Genomic DNA, 17,693 nt, shown 5'->3' with positions numbered 1-17,693 from the left:
CAGAGGCAGCAGATCCAGCCTCCAATGCGAGCATCGACTGCTCCTGTGGTGGCAACAGCAGTGTGGCGCCCTCCTTAGAGGCAGGATCCACCATTTTCAAGGCAGCCTGCCCCTTGCCACCTCTAGGTAAAGGTAAAGGTACCCCTGCCCTTACGGGCCAGTCTTGACAGACTCTAGGGTTGTGCGCCCATATCACTCAAGAGGCCGAGGGCCAGCGCTGTCCGGAGACACTTCCGGGTCACGTGGCCAGCGTGACATAGCTGCATCTGGCGAGCCAGCGCAGCACACGGAAACGCCGTTTACCTTCCCGCCGGTAAGCGGTCCCTATTTATCTACTTGCCCCCGGGGGTGCTTTCGAACTGCTAGGTTGGCAGGAGCAGGGACCGAGCAACGGGAGCACACCCCGCTGTGGGGATTCAAACCGCCGACCTTTCGATCGGCAAGCCCTAGGTGCTGAGGCTTTTACCCACAGTGCCACCCGCGTCCCCTTGCCACCTCTACCTCTCAGCAAATAGGGGACGCTGCTGGGGTCCCCTGGGGTCTGCACCCACCTGTCGAGATTTAGAGCAGGCCCCTTTCCCCCTGTGACGACCTTTGAACCCCACTTCAACCGTCGGGCAAGGTTGAGTTGATTTCGCCCCTTGATCCCGACGTAGATTGTTACTCTCGCTTTGTCCCTGATGTAGATTTCCACCCATCTCTTCTTCTCCACTGGCGGGAAGGAGGCGCCATTTTGTGGCTCGCCCCAGGTGCCAAAATGTCTTGGGCCGGCCCTGCGCAGAGCCACCTGTCACCGACTGCCCTGTGGTCTGGCGCAGGAGACTGAGGGAGGCAGGCAAAAGATGGCCCCAGAATGTGGTCCAACGAGATTGTCCCCTTCCCTTGCCCTGTAAGGACATCTGCCACCGACTGCCCTGTGGGCAGGCAGAGGAGACTCAGGGAAGCAGGGAGACAAAGATGGCCTCACAACCGGGTCCAAACGAAGCACCCCTCCATAGCCCCACAGAGCCCCACAGACACCAACTGTCCTGGGTGAAGGATCCTAATGAGCAGCTATTCTTATATCACCTGATTGCGATCATTTCTGTTTTACCTGTAAACTAGCTAGGGCCGATCTGTGGTATATAATAATTCAAAACAAAGCTGAGATGCACAAGCACTTTTGAGAAGTAAAAACAACCAGCATGAGATGTGCGTGTGTGTAGAATCTGGTTTAAAGTACAGTGGTACCTCTGGTTAAGTACTTAATTTGTTCCAGAGGTCCGTTCTCAACCTGAAACTGTTCTTAACCTGAAGCACCACTTTAGCTAATGGGGCCTCCTGCTGCCGCTGCGCCGCCGCTGCACGATTTCTGGTCTCATCCTGAAGCAAAGTTCTTAACCTGAAGCACTATTTCTGGGTTAGCAGAGTCTGTAACCTGAAGCGTATGTAACCTGAAGCGTATGTAACCCGAGGTACCACTGTACAAGTTGAAATTTTCATCCATTTCAATGGTACCTTGGTTTACGAACTTAATCCATTCCGGAAGTCCGTTCTTAAACCGAAACCATTCTTAAACTGAGACGTACTTTCCCTGATGAGGCCTCCCGCCACCGGTGCCCTTCCACCGTTCGGGTTCTGTTCTTAGACCGAGGTAAAGTTCGCAAACCAGGACACTACTTCCGGTTTTGTGGAGTTTGTAAACCAAATCGTTCGTAAATAGGACTGTTCTTAAACTGAGGTACCGCTGTACTCTGCCCCTTTTTTTGCCTCTGGTACTGCTCAGAATGTGGCCTCCAGAGGGGAATGTGGCCCTTGGTCTGTAAAGGGTTCCCCATCCCTAATTTATATTAATGGTGCATGTGAGACGTTGGCAAAGCAAAATTCAGCATGCTAAATGCACTGGAAGAAGTCATTTAAAGGTTGCAATGACACACACTCAGGCGTGTGTGTGCACACACAGAGAGAAAAGTGTTGTGAATCAGTGCTTGCAGCACATTTCAAACAGACTACTAATCTTTCCCCAAGCGTACCCAAATATTAAAATGCCCAGCTAATTATAATACTGTACAGGTAATTGCAGCTTCAAGGAAAACCTCTGACCTGCGCTAAACAGAGTCAGTGGGTGTTGACCTCAGCCAAGCCTCGGCTCAAAAAGGCAGCTGGCTTTCAAAATGTTTGAACTGGATCAAACCCCTGGCCGACGAATATCTAAATTTAGAAGTCCAAGCTGGAACTTCAAAAGCAGCGTCAAACTCATGCTTGTCTTTGAGAAGCCAGGGTTTTCCAAGAAAATGGCCCAGATCAGAAGGCATGATCGTTACATGCTGGTAATTATGCCCCATCAAATGGGCTGTGTCTATCTCCGCTTGCTTAACCATACCCAAATAGGGACACGTTTTCACTCTGTTAAGCAGGGGCTGGAACAAAACAAAAGGATACTGTTGTAATTTCTGCCGCTGGCTCATGGAGTTGCTCTTTGCGATGATCTTGGCCAGGCCTGCCACCCAGTGATTGGCATCGGCTTCAGAGCCAGCTATGAGGTCCAGGTTCTTCCTGTGGTCTTTGAAGATGATGGAAAAGCAGCGATGCTCAGGTACATCCTTGCAGTATCTTTCCATCCCTTCCGTCCTGTGGCCTGCCCTGACGTCTTGGATATCCTCGATGGAAACTGCAGGAACAAACACGTCGCTTTTTTATTATCAAAAGTGAGCTAAGAGCCCAGACTTATCTGCATTTTGCAAAGGAACGAAGCAACACTTCCAGAGCTCTGATTTGCTCTTTTCCCACAGCGTCTTAACCAGAGTACCTGCTTTTTAAAAAGGTTCAAAAGGTAAAGGTAAAGGGTTTTCCCAGTAGTGATGTATGGCAGTGAGAGCTGGACCATAAAGAAGGCTGATCGCCAAAGAATTGATGCTTTTGAATTATGGTGCTGGAAGAGACTCTTGAGAGTCCCATGGACTGCAAGAAGATCAAACCTCTCCATTCTGAAGGAAATCAGCCCTGGGTGCTCACTGGAAGGACAGATCCATAATAATAATAACAAATAATCCCTGAGAAGACTACCTGGAAAAGACCCTGATGCTGGGAAAGATGGAGGGCACAAGGAGAAGGGGACGACAGAGGACGAGATGGTTGGACAGTGTTCTCGAAGCTACCAGCATGAGTTTGATCAAACTGCTGGAGGCAGTGGAAGACAGGAGTGCCTGGCGTGCTCTGGTCCATGGGGTCACGAAGAGTCGGACATGACTAAACAACAACAATAACAAAGGTCCAGTCGTGGACGACTCTGGGGTTGCGCACTCATCTCGCTTTATTGGCTGAGGGAGCCAGCGTGCAGCTTCCGGGCATGTGGCCAGCATGACTAAGCCGCTTCTGGCAAACCAGAGCAGTGCACGGAAACGCCGTTTACCTTCCTGCCAGAGCGGTACCTATTTATCTACTTGCACTTTGACGTGCTTTCGAACTGCTAGGTTGGCAGGAGCAGGGACCGAGCAACGGGAGCTCACCCCATCGAGGGGATTCGAACCGCCGACCTTCTGATCGGCAAGTCCTAGGCTCTGTGGTTTAACCCACAGTGCCACCTGCATCCCTAGAAAGGTTCTAGCACCTCTCTATTAAGACAAAAATATATATATAACAAAGTAAAAGGAGATGTAAGGGATTAAACAAAAGATACAGAGTATCTCCATTCATTGGGCTCGAACCACCAACCTTCTGGTTAATAGCCAGACATACCGACCCATTTTACCACAGCTGTAGGGTTAAAAACACACTTGCCATCCAACAAATCAGGACTTCAGTGATGGGGAAATGATGGGAAATGCACAAGAAAGTTGAGGATAACGTTTGCTTGGCACAAGCTCCCTTCCTACAAATCAGAATGAGTGCTGCATAAACAGCCAATGCCATCTAACTTCCCTGAAAACTTTCTGCAAACAATCAGGATGAATGCTGAGGGAACAGGTTGCATGGAACGGACAGGTTATTTATTAATCAGTCATTCTGATTTGTTTGTGAGGCAGTTTTACAATTGCCTGTAAAGTAATTGTTATCTCGCACTTTCCTTGCCACAAAAAGGGGGCTTTTCAGAGGACGAAACCCACTTTAAATGCGTGAACTGAAGCCCCTGGTGCGCCGCCGAGTCCCCAACCTGCAAAACAGTGAGTGTCTGGAACCGGTTTGTGTTCCTCATTGCAGTTTGAAAACAAGCCGACATGTGTTCCCACAAGGAAGCAGAGAACGGCTCCCTATAGACCTGTTTTCACACTTCTGCTTCTCATATGAGCTAGGAGCGTGGGACACATGTGAGATGCGCACTGTGGTTCCTAGAGCTGTCAGTCACAAGAAGACATTTCAGAGAAAGGGGATTAACTGTCTAGCACAAGCAACGTGGTACAAAACGACTAGGGATGGGTAAGCATTAGAGGCTTAAAATGCAGCAAAATCATTCCCCTTGCCCCTGGTTTTCAAGCCGTGCTTTTAAAGGTAAAGGTAAAGGTACCCCTGACCGTTAGGTCCAGTTGTGGACGACTCTGGGGTTGCATGTTCATCTCACTCTATAGGCCGAGGGAGCCGGCGTTTGTCCGCAGACAGTTTTGCCGGGTCATGTGGCCAGCATGACTAAGCCGCTTCTGGCGAACCAGAGCAGTGCACGGAAACGCCGTTTACCTTCCCGCCGGAGAGGTACCTACTTATCTACTTGCACTTTTGACGTGCTTTCGAACTGCTAGGTTGGCAGGAGCAGGGACCGAGCAAAGGGAGCTCACCCTGTCTCGGGGATTCGAACTGCCAACCTTCTGATCGGCAAGCCCTAGGCACTGTGGTTTAGACCACAGCACCACCCGTGTCCCACGTTGCTTTTACGTTGCTGTAAATGCCAGAGAAGAGGCAAGGGTGTCGTCACCCATTGTGCAGTAGCTGATTTCTTTCCCTGCACCTGCAACCCCACAACTCCTATTCCATGGAGTTGTCATCTGGGCATGTGCAACAGCGGTTTCAAGTGTACACACCTCAGCTCAGCCTACCTCAGATTTGCATCGGAAGCTGGTTTGAGCGAAAACAAATCAAACAGCTGTATTTCTCAAGCGCCTTCAGCACGCATACGGCGAACGTCGTATGAGCCAGGGCTTTCTCGGCTGTGGCTCCAATCTGGTGGAACACTCTGTCACTCTGTCACAAGAGACTAGGGCCCTGCGGGACTTGACGTCTTTCCGCAGGGTCTGCAAGACAGAGCTGTTCCACCAGGCCTTTGGTCAGGGCCCAGCCTGACTCCCTCCTCTGGCAACCTGCACAGAATTTTGCTTAACGGTTGCCATTAATTTGATTTGAATTAATTTTTATAATGAAATGTTTTTAGAATGTTTGATTATTTGATTGTTTGATTATTTGATTGTTGTTAGCCGCCCTGAACCCGGCTTCGGCTGGGGAGGGCGGGATATAAATAAAAATTATTATTATTATTATTATTATTATTATTATTATTATTATTATTATGTGCTCGGCTTCAAACACCAGCAGCAGGAACACACTGGAGTCAGAGTGAGCAGTAACGTGTACACAGCCTGAGCGGTCCCAAGTGTACACAGCTCAGCTCAGCCTACCTCAGATTTGCATCGGAAGCTGGTTTGAGCGAAAACAAATCAAACAGCCGTATTTCTCAAGAGCCTTCAGCATGCATATGGCGAATGTCATATGTGCTCGGCTTCAAACAGCAGCTGCAGGAACACACTGAGCAGCAACATGTACACAGCCTGAGCTAGCAATGTGTAGCAACGTGTAGGATGAAAGCTTCAGTGCAGGCTTCCTCAACCTCAGCCCTCCAAACGTTTTGAGACTACAATTCCCTGCATCCCTGACCACTAGTCCTGCTAGCTAGGGATCATGGGAGTTGTAGGCCAAAAACATCTGGAGGGCCGAGGATGAGGAAGCCTGCTTTAGTGTGAGGGCAATCACACATGCCCTTCTTCGCCCTTCAGTGAAGGGATCTCTTTTGGAGGGGAATCATAGCTTGCTGATTGAGCACATGCTTTGTGCACAGAAGTCACAGGTTCGAATCCTGGCATCTCCTGCGAGAGGGGTCATGTACAAAGGTGATGGGCACTGGCAAAGGAAGCCTCTCGGGCACCTGGGGCGAACCACCCATAGGGACGGCGGTGGGGCACAGCACCCACAGGGACAGGGCATGCGGTGCCCATAAGGACAGTACAGGGCACACAGCACCCAAAGGGATGGGGGCACGATGCCCATTGGGAGGGACGGGGCGTGTGGCACCCATAGGTATGAGACGGGGCATGTGTGCCCTTCGGGACGGATGGCATGGGGTGCGTGGGCACCCATAGGGACGAAGCGCGCCGTGGGGTCTCAGCTGCCCGACAGCTGGGGGGGAGGCAGTGGGTGGACAGCGCGGAGCCTGCGGGCACACCAGATATACGGCTCAGGCATACTGCAGGCCCTGCAGTGAGTGCCACCCACCATTTTGTCAACCCCGTCAGGGTAACACCCAGGGCGGACAGCACCCCCCGTACCCACCTTCCTACGCCCCTGGTGATGGGAAAGACTTCTGGCTGAGGCCGTGAAGAGTCGCTACCAGTTGGGAGTAGGCAATGTTGGCCTAGGTGGACAGTTTGCCTCACCGGATGTAAGGCAGATTCCTACGAAGTGTACAAAGAGAGGCCCTTATCCCACTCCCTCGCCAGCTGCAACATTGGCACAAAATTTGCACATGTAGGCCAGGGGGGAAACCCTGCTAGATCAGACCAATGGCCCACCTAGCATCCTGTTTTTGTGTTTTCCAACCAAATGCCCCAATGTTAAGTCCCATAGCTGGACATGAGCATAAGAGCACTCTCCACTCCTGTGGTTTCCAGCATTTGAGATTCAGAAGCTCTGCTGCCTCCGCCATTTTAGCCTTCTCCTCCATGAATTCGTCCAATCCTCTTCTTGAAGACTTCCAAATTGGTGGCCCTCGCTCTCGCTACCTCCCGAGGGAGCCGGCTCCAGAGTTTAATTGTGCGCTGCACAAAGAAGTGCTTTCTTTTATCACCACACCTCTCAGCGGTGAATCCCACGCTTTAGCGAGACGTATGAAGCATTTGTTCACGAGACCAAAGTAACAATGCCCCTCAAAAATCACAGCATGATTTGTAACAGCCGGCTGCAGCGAGGGAGATAAGACTGCAGCGCATTATCTCACTAAACCACAGGCCCACAATGACTCCTAAGATATATGTGGGCAGCTGAGATGAGATAGAAACCGCAAAAGGATCTTTTCTCCACAGGCAACTTGTAAAGCCTAAAGGGAGGGCCTTATCAGTCATCCTTCTGTGTGAAAAGATTCAGTGAGGGGAAAACCACCAGTTCTGGTGTTCCTCTGACCTCCCTGGATTGGAAAGGGGCTGGCTTCACCCCAGTCAGTCTTTCCCAATCTGGTGCCATTCAGATGTTTTGGACTACAACTCCCATCGGCACCAGCCTGATGGGAGTTGTAGTCTGAATCATATGAAGGGCACCAAGTTGGGAAAGGCTGGCATATAAGGAGAAAGGGGAAATACCCATTGGACCTTTCTGAGGCCATATCCGGCTTCTACATTTAAAGCAGTGTCACACCACTTGGCTTCTCCCAAAGCATCCTGGGAAACGTAGTTTGTGAAGAGTGCTGAAGGTTTCTTGCCCCCCTTTCTCTCTAATATATTTTGGATCAGATCTTCCAGAGCACATCCAAAAAAATAGAATCACATGCCCCCAAAATCAACCAAAACCCAGTCCCACTTTTACTATATGCGGATGATGCGACCTTATTATCACTGAGAAGGATAGGTTTGAATTGTCTTTTACTCTCCTTGGTTTCTTACTGCGAAATTAACAAACTCTCTATAAATTAGGAGAAGACAAAAAATCTGGTCTTCTCTAAATCCCGGAAACTAGTCGCTCCTGTAGCCAATCAGAAGCTGTGTCTTGGTTTTCGAACAGTTCCGGAAGTCAGACAGACTCCCGGAACGCATTCTGTTCGAGAACCAAAGTACGACTGTAATAATGCCTAATGAAGGTTTGGAGAACGAAAGGGTGCTGAAGGGACAGCCCCTATTCCCCTCACAGAGCTACAATTCCCAGAGTTCCCTGGGAAGAGAGGTTCCATGTTTAACCACCTATTTGCCCCTTTTGTGGTTTAAACCACACTCGCACACACCTGCCCCACTTTACAGGGAAGAAGTGACCTTCCGATTCACAGGCCTGTCAACCTGGAACTTGCAGGGGCGGGGCTTACTCTGGTAGGTGGAGCCAGAGTGAATGCTGGGCGGAGCCTGAGCCTACGCTAGGTGGAGACAACTAATCCTAGTTTTCTCCCCATCCTCTTCTTCCCTGCTGAGTTCCATAAGGGCAGCAGTGAGACTCAGGAAAGAGGACTTTCAGCCCCTTAGATTGGTTGCAAGGAAGAAGGTGGGCAGGTGGGGGCTGGCTGAGGTTGGTGGAGCAATGCCCCATTCATCCTACTCAACCGGCCTTTGCTGCAGCCAGCCACCATTCTTGTGTGCTTATAGACATTTATACTGTAGATACTTAGCAGTTCTGTCTGTCATGGACTGCCTGGACACGGAGGAACAGTGGGAGGGATCTACTGGGGAACCCCCAATGAAGAAGGTTCAGAGCCCAGTGATTGGGGGTGGGATGATGATGAGTGGTCAGAGGAAGAAGAAGGGAAGGAGGAAATGTCGGAAACTGAAGAGGTAACAGGGTTTAGTGAGCAGGGAGAGTCTGAGGCAGAGAGAAGTGCAGAATAAGAGGCAGAAGCTGAAGCAGGAGAGAAGGAGGCCAAGAGGATGAAGAGATGAGTTCAGCTGGTGAAGACTCACAAGTGTCTCCTCCTCCTGCTGTGACAAGCTCCACTCTCCCCCGATCTCCCAGAACCAGAAGAGGCATGAAGTGGGAACAGCAAAGACAGGCACACAGGCACAGTGTCTGATTTGCTTGGGGAAAGGAAGAGACATAGCCGGCTGTGGGGAGGCAAGAACCTCTAGTCTCAGCAACTGATCCATGGGCCAAGACCTACCAAGGATAAGTTCCTGTGCTCATTGGGCCCGACACTCCACCAAGTCTGTGCAGATCCTGTTCTTGCTAATGAAGAGTTAAGTCTACCTTGCACAGTGTGATTTACTGCTGGCTCCCTCCTGTCAATGATATTTCTGTTCTTGCTCCAGCTATTGAGTTTCCCACCCCCCTCTGAATTTGAACCGGCAGTCGAAACAGCTAACAGACCTTGTCATGGCAGGGTGGCATTTGAAACAGAGAAAGGCTTTGCTGGGCAGGACTGAATGGCGTTGATAAATGCCAGTGATCAGAAAGCTCAGCAGGCAGACGGGTCCAGCATTCACAGATCACTTGAGCTGGGCATAATATGCTTCCATCAGCAAATAGGTTTTTTTGGAAACAGGGTTGTCAAGCCCTGAGCGAAGAATGGCTAATGGCTGCTCTCCCAGACACATTCACTTCTGTAAGCAAGGGCCGCTTTGCACTCTGAAGACTCCCCAAGCAGAAAAACATTTCCCCGCAGAAACAAACAAGCAGCCTGCTCAAAGGTTCTCACAAAGTTTTGGGCCAAAGTTCTATCAACGCCCAGGTTACCAGCACATAAGAACCCAAGAGCCTGGCTGTTGGGTCCGGTAGCCACTTCTTAAAGGTACAGTGGTACCTCAGGTTACATACGCTTCAGGTTACATATGCTTCAGGTTACAGACTCCGCTAACCCAGAAATATTACCTCGGGTTAAGAACTTTGCTTCAGGATGAGAACAGAAATCGTGCTCCAGTGGCACGGCGGCAGCGGGAGGCCCCATTAGCTAAAGTGGTGCTTCAGCTTAAGAACAGTTTCAGGTTAAGAACGGACCTCTGGAACAAATTAAGTACTTAACCCGAGGTACCACTGTAAAGGTAAAGGGACCCCTGGCCGTTAGGTCCAGTCGTGACCGACTCTGGGGTTGCGGCGCTCATCTCACTTTATTGGCCAAGGGAGCCAGCGTACAGCTTCCAGGTCATATGGCCAGCATGACTAAGCCGCTTCTGGCAAACCAGAGCAGCGCACGGAAACGCCATTTAGCTTCCCGCTGGAGTGGTACCTGTTTATCTACTTGCACTTTGATGTGGTTTAGAACTGCTAGGTTCTTAGAAGCAGGGATCGAGCAACGGAAACTCACCCCGTTGCGGGGATTCGAACCACCGACCTTCTGATTGTCAAGTCCTAGGCTCTGTGGTTTAACCCACAGCGCCACCCGTGTCCCTAGCCACTTCTTACATTCTTACAATTGTTGTGACAGTTGTTCTTTAAAACAATGTAAAACTTAAACAGGGGTCGCATCGGTTACAATAAATTTCAGATCTGGGGCAGGCCGTTTGCCTAAAAACAGATTTTATTCTTGCGCGTGAGAAGTTACGATGGCCAAATACTTTCCCACCTCCGCAGTCCTGATTTGAAGAGAGCCACTTAACGCCTCTGTTCCCCCGTTAATGGATGTGGCGGCACTGATAAGAACACACTGAAAACCAGAAAGCCTGTGGGTGTTATTTCAATGGGCAGCCCATCCCCACAATCGCTTTCCCATTCAGAGATATCTGTTAGGTCTGCCACTCCGATGGAGACATGGATAGCTCAAACCTCAGAGCTGTTATCCAGCCCACAAATTAATCTCTCTCAGCCACTTCCTCAGCAAGCGGACGGAGGAATCGAGAAGCAAACTGGATAAGAGCTTTTTCTTTATTAAAAACAACAAGTTTTCCTACAAAAGAAACCTTTCATCCACTATGATAGTGACAGTCTGTCGGTGTAGATAAGATGTCTCCAGAAGGGCACCAGAGCAGAGAAGCTACCTCCTGGGGCTTTGGTTTGACGTACTTTGCATAGGATGGAGTCTTAGACTTGCCCTGCATTTTTGCCGTGGCCCCTTTTTGTGCAATGACTGCTCCCCGCATAAAACAGGGGGCGCCCTTTGTGTGGACACGCGCAGCCCCTGGATCTGAAGTGGCTCCATCAGCACAGGCTTGGCTTCACCTTCCCCCAGGTGGGATACCTGGAGGTCTCCGCCTACCTCAGTCATTTGTCCAATCCCGTCTGGGGGGAGCGTTGCCAAGGAGACGAGGCCAGGTAGGGGAGGGACTACCTGCCCACACTATAGAGGGAGGATCTTACCTGGGAATCCTCAGTTGGCCCCAGAGCTTCTCCCACCCTACCAACCCTCAGTTAAGTCTTATTTTGCAGGTTAACTTTTCTTCACAGGTATGCGGGTGCTGCTACGTTAAGGTCGCTATTAAAGGGCCGGAAAGGAATTCCACTGCATTGGCAGATTTTGCCTTTCCCATAGCTAAACGTCACAACTTTGGTGGTATCAGGCCTTGGGTGGAATCCTTTAGTCTATCTTCCCTCTTTGCAGCGGCGATACCAGGGTTCCCCGTTAAAGGGGTTCCTGAGGGGAGGCTTTGACCGTACGCCGAGAAGTCATCATTGCTCTCCCCTGCGACGGCAGCATAACGGGGGTGGCTATCTCTGCTTGAACATATGTTCTCCAGAGCCGGCCCATCCCCTACACACACACTGGATAACCCTGATGTTCCCTAGGTCCCCGGCTGGGGACTAGGAGGGATAAGCACCCAATGCCTGAGCCAAGGTCTACCCACATCTGAAATATAATAAAGTTGTGGCCAATTTAATCCCATAGCACGTTATCTTGAGTCATTATTCCACATGACGTGGGGGGCTGCCCGGGGTCTGGGGGACTCCGCCTGTCCACGCAAACGTCGGCAGGGAAGCTACCTTGCAGTGCCATGGGGAAAGGTTGCTGTTGCTCGCTGTCCACACAGGGCGGGACACCCACACAGCTTTGTGTGGTGTACACAAAAGGGTCCAACTTGTCTTTTGCCCAAGTCAGATCTCCCTGCCTGTAACAGACCGCTGGCTATTTCCAGTGCGCCCTTAGCTCTACGCACACACTGCGGATTCCTGGGTATGATAAAAAAAACCAGCAGCCAGACATAATCCATTGTTTTCTCTGCATCTAATGAATTAAACTGGACTGCTGCTCCCGCCAAGCTAGCCAGGACATTCTGCATAGCTTTAATCAGGTTGATTTTGTGCCAGACATTTTCCTTATCCTGTCAAGTGTGAAAATTATTCTTTGAGCGTCCTCCTGCTCTCCAGCGCTTCCCGGATGAAAACTTGTACCATCCCAAGGGCAACTTTGCATTGCTATACCTCCTCGCCAATGACACCCTCACTGCAGGCACACAGAGCTGGAAGGGACCATAAGAGGTTTTCTAGCCCAACCCCTCCTGCTCACTGCAGGATCTACAATGCATCCCAGTGCCTAGCATGAATTAGTTCAGTTGAACAAAGCTCACTAAACAAGTTAAAAGAAAAAAGCTGAATGACACCTGAAAGTAGTTCCCATAATTGCCAAGTAAACGAAAGGTGAATTAAGTTCATTTGGGGTAGGACATTGAATGTTTTCTAGTTCATCTTCACAGTCATTCTGCCCTCAGCAGGAGACCCAGCTTTCATTTTTAAAAAAGGAAGTCAATCGGGAATCTATTAAGAAAGTTAGCAAGGAAACTGTGGAGGCAATTAAGCAGATATGAAGAGTGCAAAAATGGGGAAATGGGTGGGGGGAAGGGACGGGGGAGGAACTTGATTCGGTTCATTTTATTTGCACTTTGCAAAACAGTATGATGACTGAAAAAACGCGCACAACGAAAAAACTCACGGAACGAATTAATTTCGTCTTGCAAGGCACCACTGTAGTTGGAGCATATACATCTGTTTTGCTGAGGCTGCACACATGTGAAACTCACTGAGGTTTCCAAACATGTTTTATATGCCAAGTAATCAAAAGGTCTTTTGGATATACAGTAGCTTCTGAGAGCTTTGATGGATCAAGTTAAAGAGAGCGGCAGATATTAAACAAAAACCTTTGAGATGCTTTTACACAATCATGAGACTGGCTCACAGATTAGGAGCCTTAAATCTGAATGGAATAAATCCTTATTATCATTCCCTGCCTGAAACTTTGGAGAGCTGCTGGCAGTCAGTGTAGACAACATTGAGAGGAGGAGGAGGAGGAGGAGGAGGAGGAGGAGGAGGAGAAGAAGAAGAAGAAGAAGAAGAAGAAGAATTTCATTATGTGCACTTTGCCCATCTGACTGGGTTGCCCCAGCTACTCTGGGTGGCTTCCAGCATATATAAAAACATAATAAAACATAACACATTAAAAAACAACAACTTCCCTATACAGGGATAGATGGATCATTCGTTTGATGGAATAGAAGGCAGCTTCCTATGTGATCTTTTCCCCGAGAGCCGTGGGAACTAGCAAGTTGAAATACAGAACTATTTTGAAGAGAAGAAGAAGAAGAAGAGTTTGGATTTGATATCCCGCCTTTCACTCCCTTTAAGGAGTCTCAAAGCGGCTAACATTCTCCTTTCCCTTCCTCCCCCACAACAAACACTCTGTGAGGTGAGTGGGGCTGAGAGACTTCAGAGAAGTGTGACTGGCCCAAGGTCACCCAGCAGCTGCAGGTGGAGGAGCGGAGACGCGAACCCGGTTCCCCAGATTGCAAGTCCACTGCTCTTAACCACTACACCACACTGGGAGGAAGAAAACCTTTCTCTTGAAGAAAAGGAGAGCTGGAATCCTTGCACTTTGACTGTGAATCATGCTTTATTTTTAGACTAAGAAACCTGCATTGGCATTGTAACATTATGTGGGAATTTGCTTGTCAGGAAGCCTTCCCCTGCCTTGGTGCACCTAACTTTGGCCGGGGCTTCAAAACAGCAAACAAGCAGAAACAATTCCAAGCACAAGCATTTCCACAGAATACTTGAAAATCCAGTTTAGGTCGGACTGAAGAAAGCCTTTCATGTACTGTATGTGTCGGATTCCTGTTTCTTGCAACAGAAGATATATTAAGGTTGGTTTCCTTTCCAAAGTCCCACACATACACACACACACCCTTATTTGCTTTTAGCAGCTAGATGTTATCTAGGACTGTGTTTTCGCTTCAAGGCTGGGCACTAGACGAGCAGAGGGAACTGGGTGTTAACTGGAAAGTTAGCCAAGACTCTGTTGATATTTCTTAAGATGCAGGGCACTTCTGTGTGGCAGTTCATCGTGGGCTCCTCCAGACAGGTGCCATTTTGCAGGTGTATTGGGCATCGTGTCATTGATGAAATACTCATGCATTCATGATGGGTTTATACTGGACTGTCCCCACATTATCCTGCTTTATTAGTTGTTCCGCAATGCTTCCCAAATGTTACTGCACCATTGCCATAACAGAGCACTCTTGCACTAGGTAATGTAAAGGTCAAGGACCCCTGGGTGGTTAAGTCCAGTCAAAGGCGACTATGGGGTTGCGGCGCTCATCTTGCTTTCAGGCTGAGGGAGCCGGCGTTTGTCCACAGACAGCTTTCTGGGTAGCTAGCATGACTAAACCACTTCTGGCACAACAGAACACCGTGACAGAAACCAGAGCTCACAGAAATGCTGTTTACCTTCCCGCCGCAGTGGTACCTATTTATCTACTTGCACTGGCATGCTTTCGAACTGCTAGGTTGGCAGGAGCTGGGACAGAGCAATGGGAGCTCACCTCGTCATGGGGATTTGAACCACAGACCTTCTGATCAGCAAGCCCAAGAGGCTCAATGGTTTAGACCACAGCGCCACCCGCACCCCAAGTCTTGCACTGCAGTGCAACAAAAACAGCAAACCCCCACATCCCGAAAACTGCAGGATTTCAGCAGGAAGCTATAGGACGTGCACTGGTTGGAAACCAAGCAGCATGACCACCCCGAAAGAGGGATTACAAATAACTGCTCCATCAAGAGCCAAAATCACACAGTAAATGCACAGTAAAGTAAAGGTAAAGGGACCCCTGACCATTAGGTCCAGTCGTGGCCGACTCTGGGGTTGCGGTGCTCATCTCGCTTTAATGGCTGAGGGAGCCAGCATACAGCTTCCGAATCATGTGGCCAGCATGACTAAGCCGCTTCTGGCCAACCAGAGCAGCGCACGGAAACGCCGTTTACCTTCCCGCCAGAGCGGTACCTATTTATCTACTTGCACTTTGACGTGCTTTCGAACTGCTAGGTTGGCAGGAGCACGGACCGAGCAACGGGAGCTCACCCCATCGCGGGGATTCGAACCACAGACCTTCTGATCGGCAAGCCCTAGGCTCTGTGGTTTAACCCACAGCACCACCTGTGTCCCTAAATGCACAGTAAAGAGGATATATTATCCATATGTGGGCATCCATATGTCTTGAGAGACAATGGAGTGCGCCTCTGGGGGTGAAGCAAAACCACTGTGTTTGCAGCACTGAAGTGACCTCCCCAGGGCAGAAGTCTGGGCAGTGTGTATGGAGGTCCTGGGCTGCCCAGATGACAAGAGTCCCCTCCAGCCTTGCTGATGTGGTTCAAAGGAAAGCAGAGCAATACATTTGGCACCAGCTTGGCTGCAGGAGTTGCCAGAAGGAGGTGTACAACGCACCATCCAACAATCTTAGGGACTCTACTCTGGATTTGTGTAGGGTTTACGCTTTAGCTTTTTCTTCTACCGAAGACATCCTGCATGGCAGCAGCTGCACATCTAAACTAGCAAGTGCAAATTAGAGGCACATCTGTGCCCGATTTCGTCCTCTCTTTTTTGGGGTGTGTATGGCGTAGTCAGTTGCCAGCCTGAAAATGTGGGAAATTAAAATGGTAGCTGGACTCACTGCCAAACACTGCTGCTTGGGTTGATGTAACAGTGCAGTCTAAAGGGATCTTGCCTAGGACCCGAATCCCCACCCACCCAGGAACCAGCCCCTAACTACGTTTTGTTCATAGGCTGAACACACTGCATTAAAGACGGGCGCAGACTTACAGAGCTGTGATTCAGGGGACCTCAGCATCTTCTTGGACTCCTGCCAGATGGTCTTGCAGTCTTCCTGGAGTTTGTAGAACCTCTCTCTCCTCCAGGAGTTGGACTTGACCTTCAGCAGGTGGCCTCCACGCAGGAGAAACTTGAGGTCCTTGTCATCTTGCAGACCTAGGGGGCACCAGAAAGGTAGGATAATTAGTGGGAAGGGCCATAGCTCAGTGGTACAGCACCTGCGTTGCACTCAGGAGGTCCTGGGTTCAATCCCCAGCATCTCCAGGTAGGGGTCGGAGTGCCCCCTGTCTGAAACCCTACAGAGCCGCCACCAGTTGATGTAAACAACAAGGAGCTAGATGGTGCTTGGGGAAAGGCAGCTACCAATGTTCTCGTTGTGCACAAGACACTTTTGGACATCTTCCAAGACAACAATGCCCATTTACACCACAAAGAACTCATAGCCCACCTACTTTCAGCAGCCAGAAACACCATAACCAGACACTGGAGAGACCTGTCAGGAGTAAGCATGGACCAATGGTACCAAATAGTATGGGAAACAGCCCTACTAGAAAAATTAACTAATAAACTGAAACTGACACGGGGACAAACAGAAGAAGACGCCTTCCCCTTTATCACATACACAGCCCAACAAGACAATGACAATAACCCACCAACAGCATACAAATCAATATGGCTAACCTGATCCAAAACACCCACCCACCCCACTCACACATGAAAACAAAGGCCACCACAGCCAATCACAAGCAAAATAGAAACATCGCCACCCGACCCCACCCCCACCCATCTTCCCCCCTCCCCCCCCCACTAATGTCTCAACAAATGAAACTGATTTGTAAAAATGTTACATGGAAAATATACGAGAGACATTACACATACTTCTGTAAAACAAGAACATCTTTAATAAAATAATAATAATAATAAATAATCCCTGAGAAGACTCCCTGGAAAAGACCCTGATGTTGGGAAAGATGGAGGACACAAGGAGAAGGGGACGACAGAGGACGAAATGGTTGGGCAGTGTTCTCGAAGCTACCAGCATGAGTTTGACCAAACTGCGGGAGGCAGTGGAAGACAGAAGTGCCTGGCGTGCTCTGGTCCATGGGGTCACGAAGAGTCGGACACAACTAAACGACTAAACAACAACATGCACATAATCCCTGATGCTGCTGGGCTTTAGCTGTCCTTGAGGTGCCCGCAAGAACCTAAGCAGGCATCTCACCCAGCAACCTGAATCTCATGGTGCCCAGGCACTGATGGGAATCCCATGACAAGTGTCCAGGGGTAGAACATCTGGAATCACTACAAAGCTATCCTCATGACTAGCAGCCACGGCTAGTGGACTATTAGTACAAGGGTAGCAATTCCGGGCTGTTGACTACCATATTTGGCCTAAAGCAAAAGGCTATTCCAGGGTACCATTTAGAGACCACAGAACCATAGAGTTGGGTCATCTAGTCCAACCCCCTGCAACGCAGGAAACTTTTGCCCGACCTCGAACCAGAGTTAGGAATCTCATGCTCTACTGAGCTATCTCGGCTGATGATGGATGGGAGTCTCCCTCCCTCCCCACCCAGAGCTTTTATGCCAGGGGTCAGCAACCTTTTTCAGCGGTGGGTCCACTGTCCCTCGGGCCATGTGGTGGGCCAGACTATATTTTGAAGGGGGAAAAATGAACGGATTCCTATGCCCCACAAGTAACCCAGAGATGCATTTTAAATAAAAGGACACATTCTACTCATGTAAAAACACACTGATTCCTGGACTGTCCGTGGACTGGATTAAGAAGGCGATTGGGCCGCAT

The 17,693-nt window shown here is 49.7% G+C and overlaps 1 protein-coding gene across 2 annotated transcripts in view; it reads right to left on the bottom strand.

The window, feature by feature from the left end:
- The window catches only part of PLCD1 (phospholipase C delta 1), a 62,214-nt gene that overhangs the window by 15,728 nt on the left and 28,793 nt on the right, over positions 1-17,693 (bottom strand). For both annotated transcript variants that reach the window (XM_083406314.1, XM_083406313.1), the window contains exons 2-3: positions 15,881-16,045; positions 2,422-2,650 (exon numbers count right to left, since the gene is read on the bottom strand). In XM_083406314.1, coding sequence (XP_083262440.1) covers positions 2,422-2,650; positions 15,881-16,045 — 394 coding nt within the window. The remainder of the gene's footprint in view (positions 1-2,421; positions 2,651-15,880; positions 16,046-17,693) is intronic.

Source organism: Podarcis tiliguerta, assembly GCF_965153285.1.
Source record: "Podarcis tiliguerta genome assembly, chromosome: 12".
Taxonomy (NCBI): domain Eukaryota; kingdom Metazoa; phylum Chordata; class Lepidosauria; order Squamata; family Lacertidae; genus Podarcis; species Podarcis tiliguerta.
The sequence above is the reverse complement of the archived record's forward strand: the minus strand, read 5'-3'. Positions and strand labels throughout refer to the sequence as shown.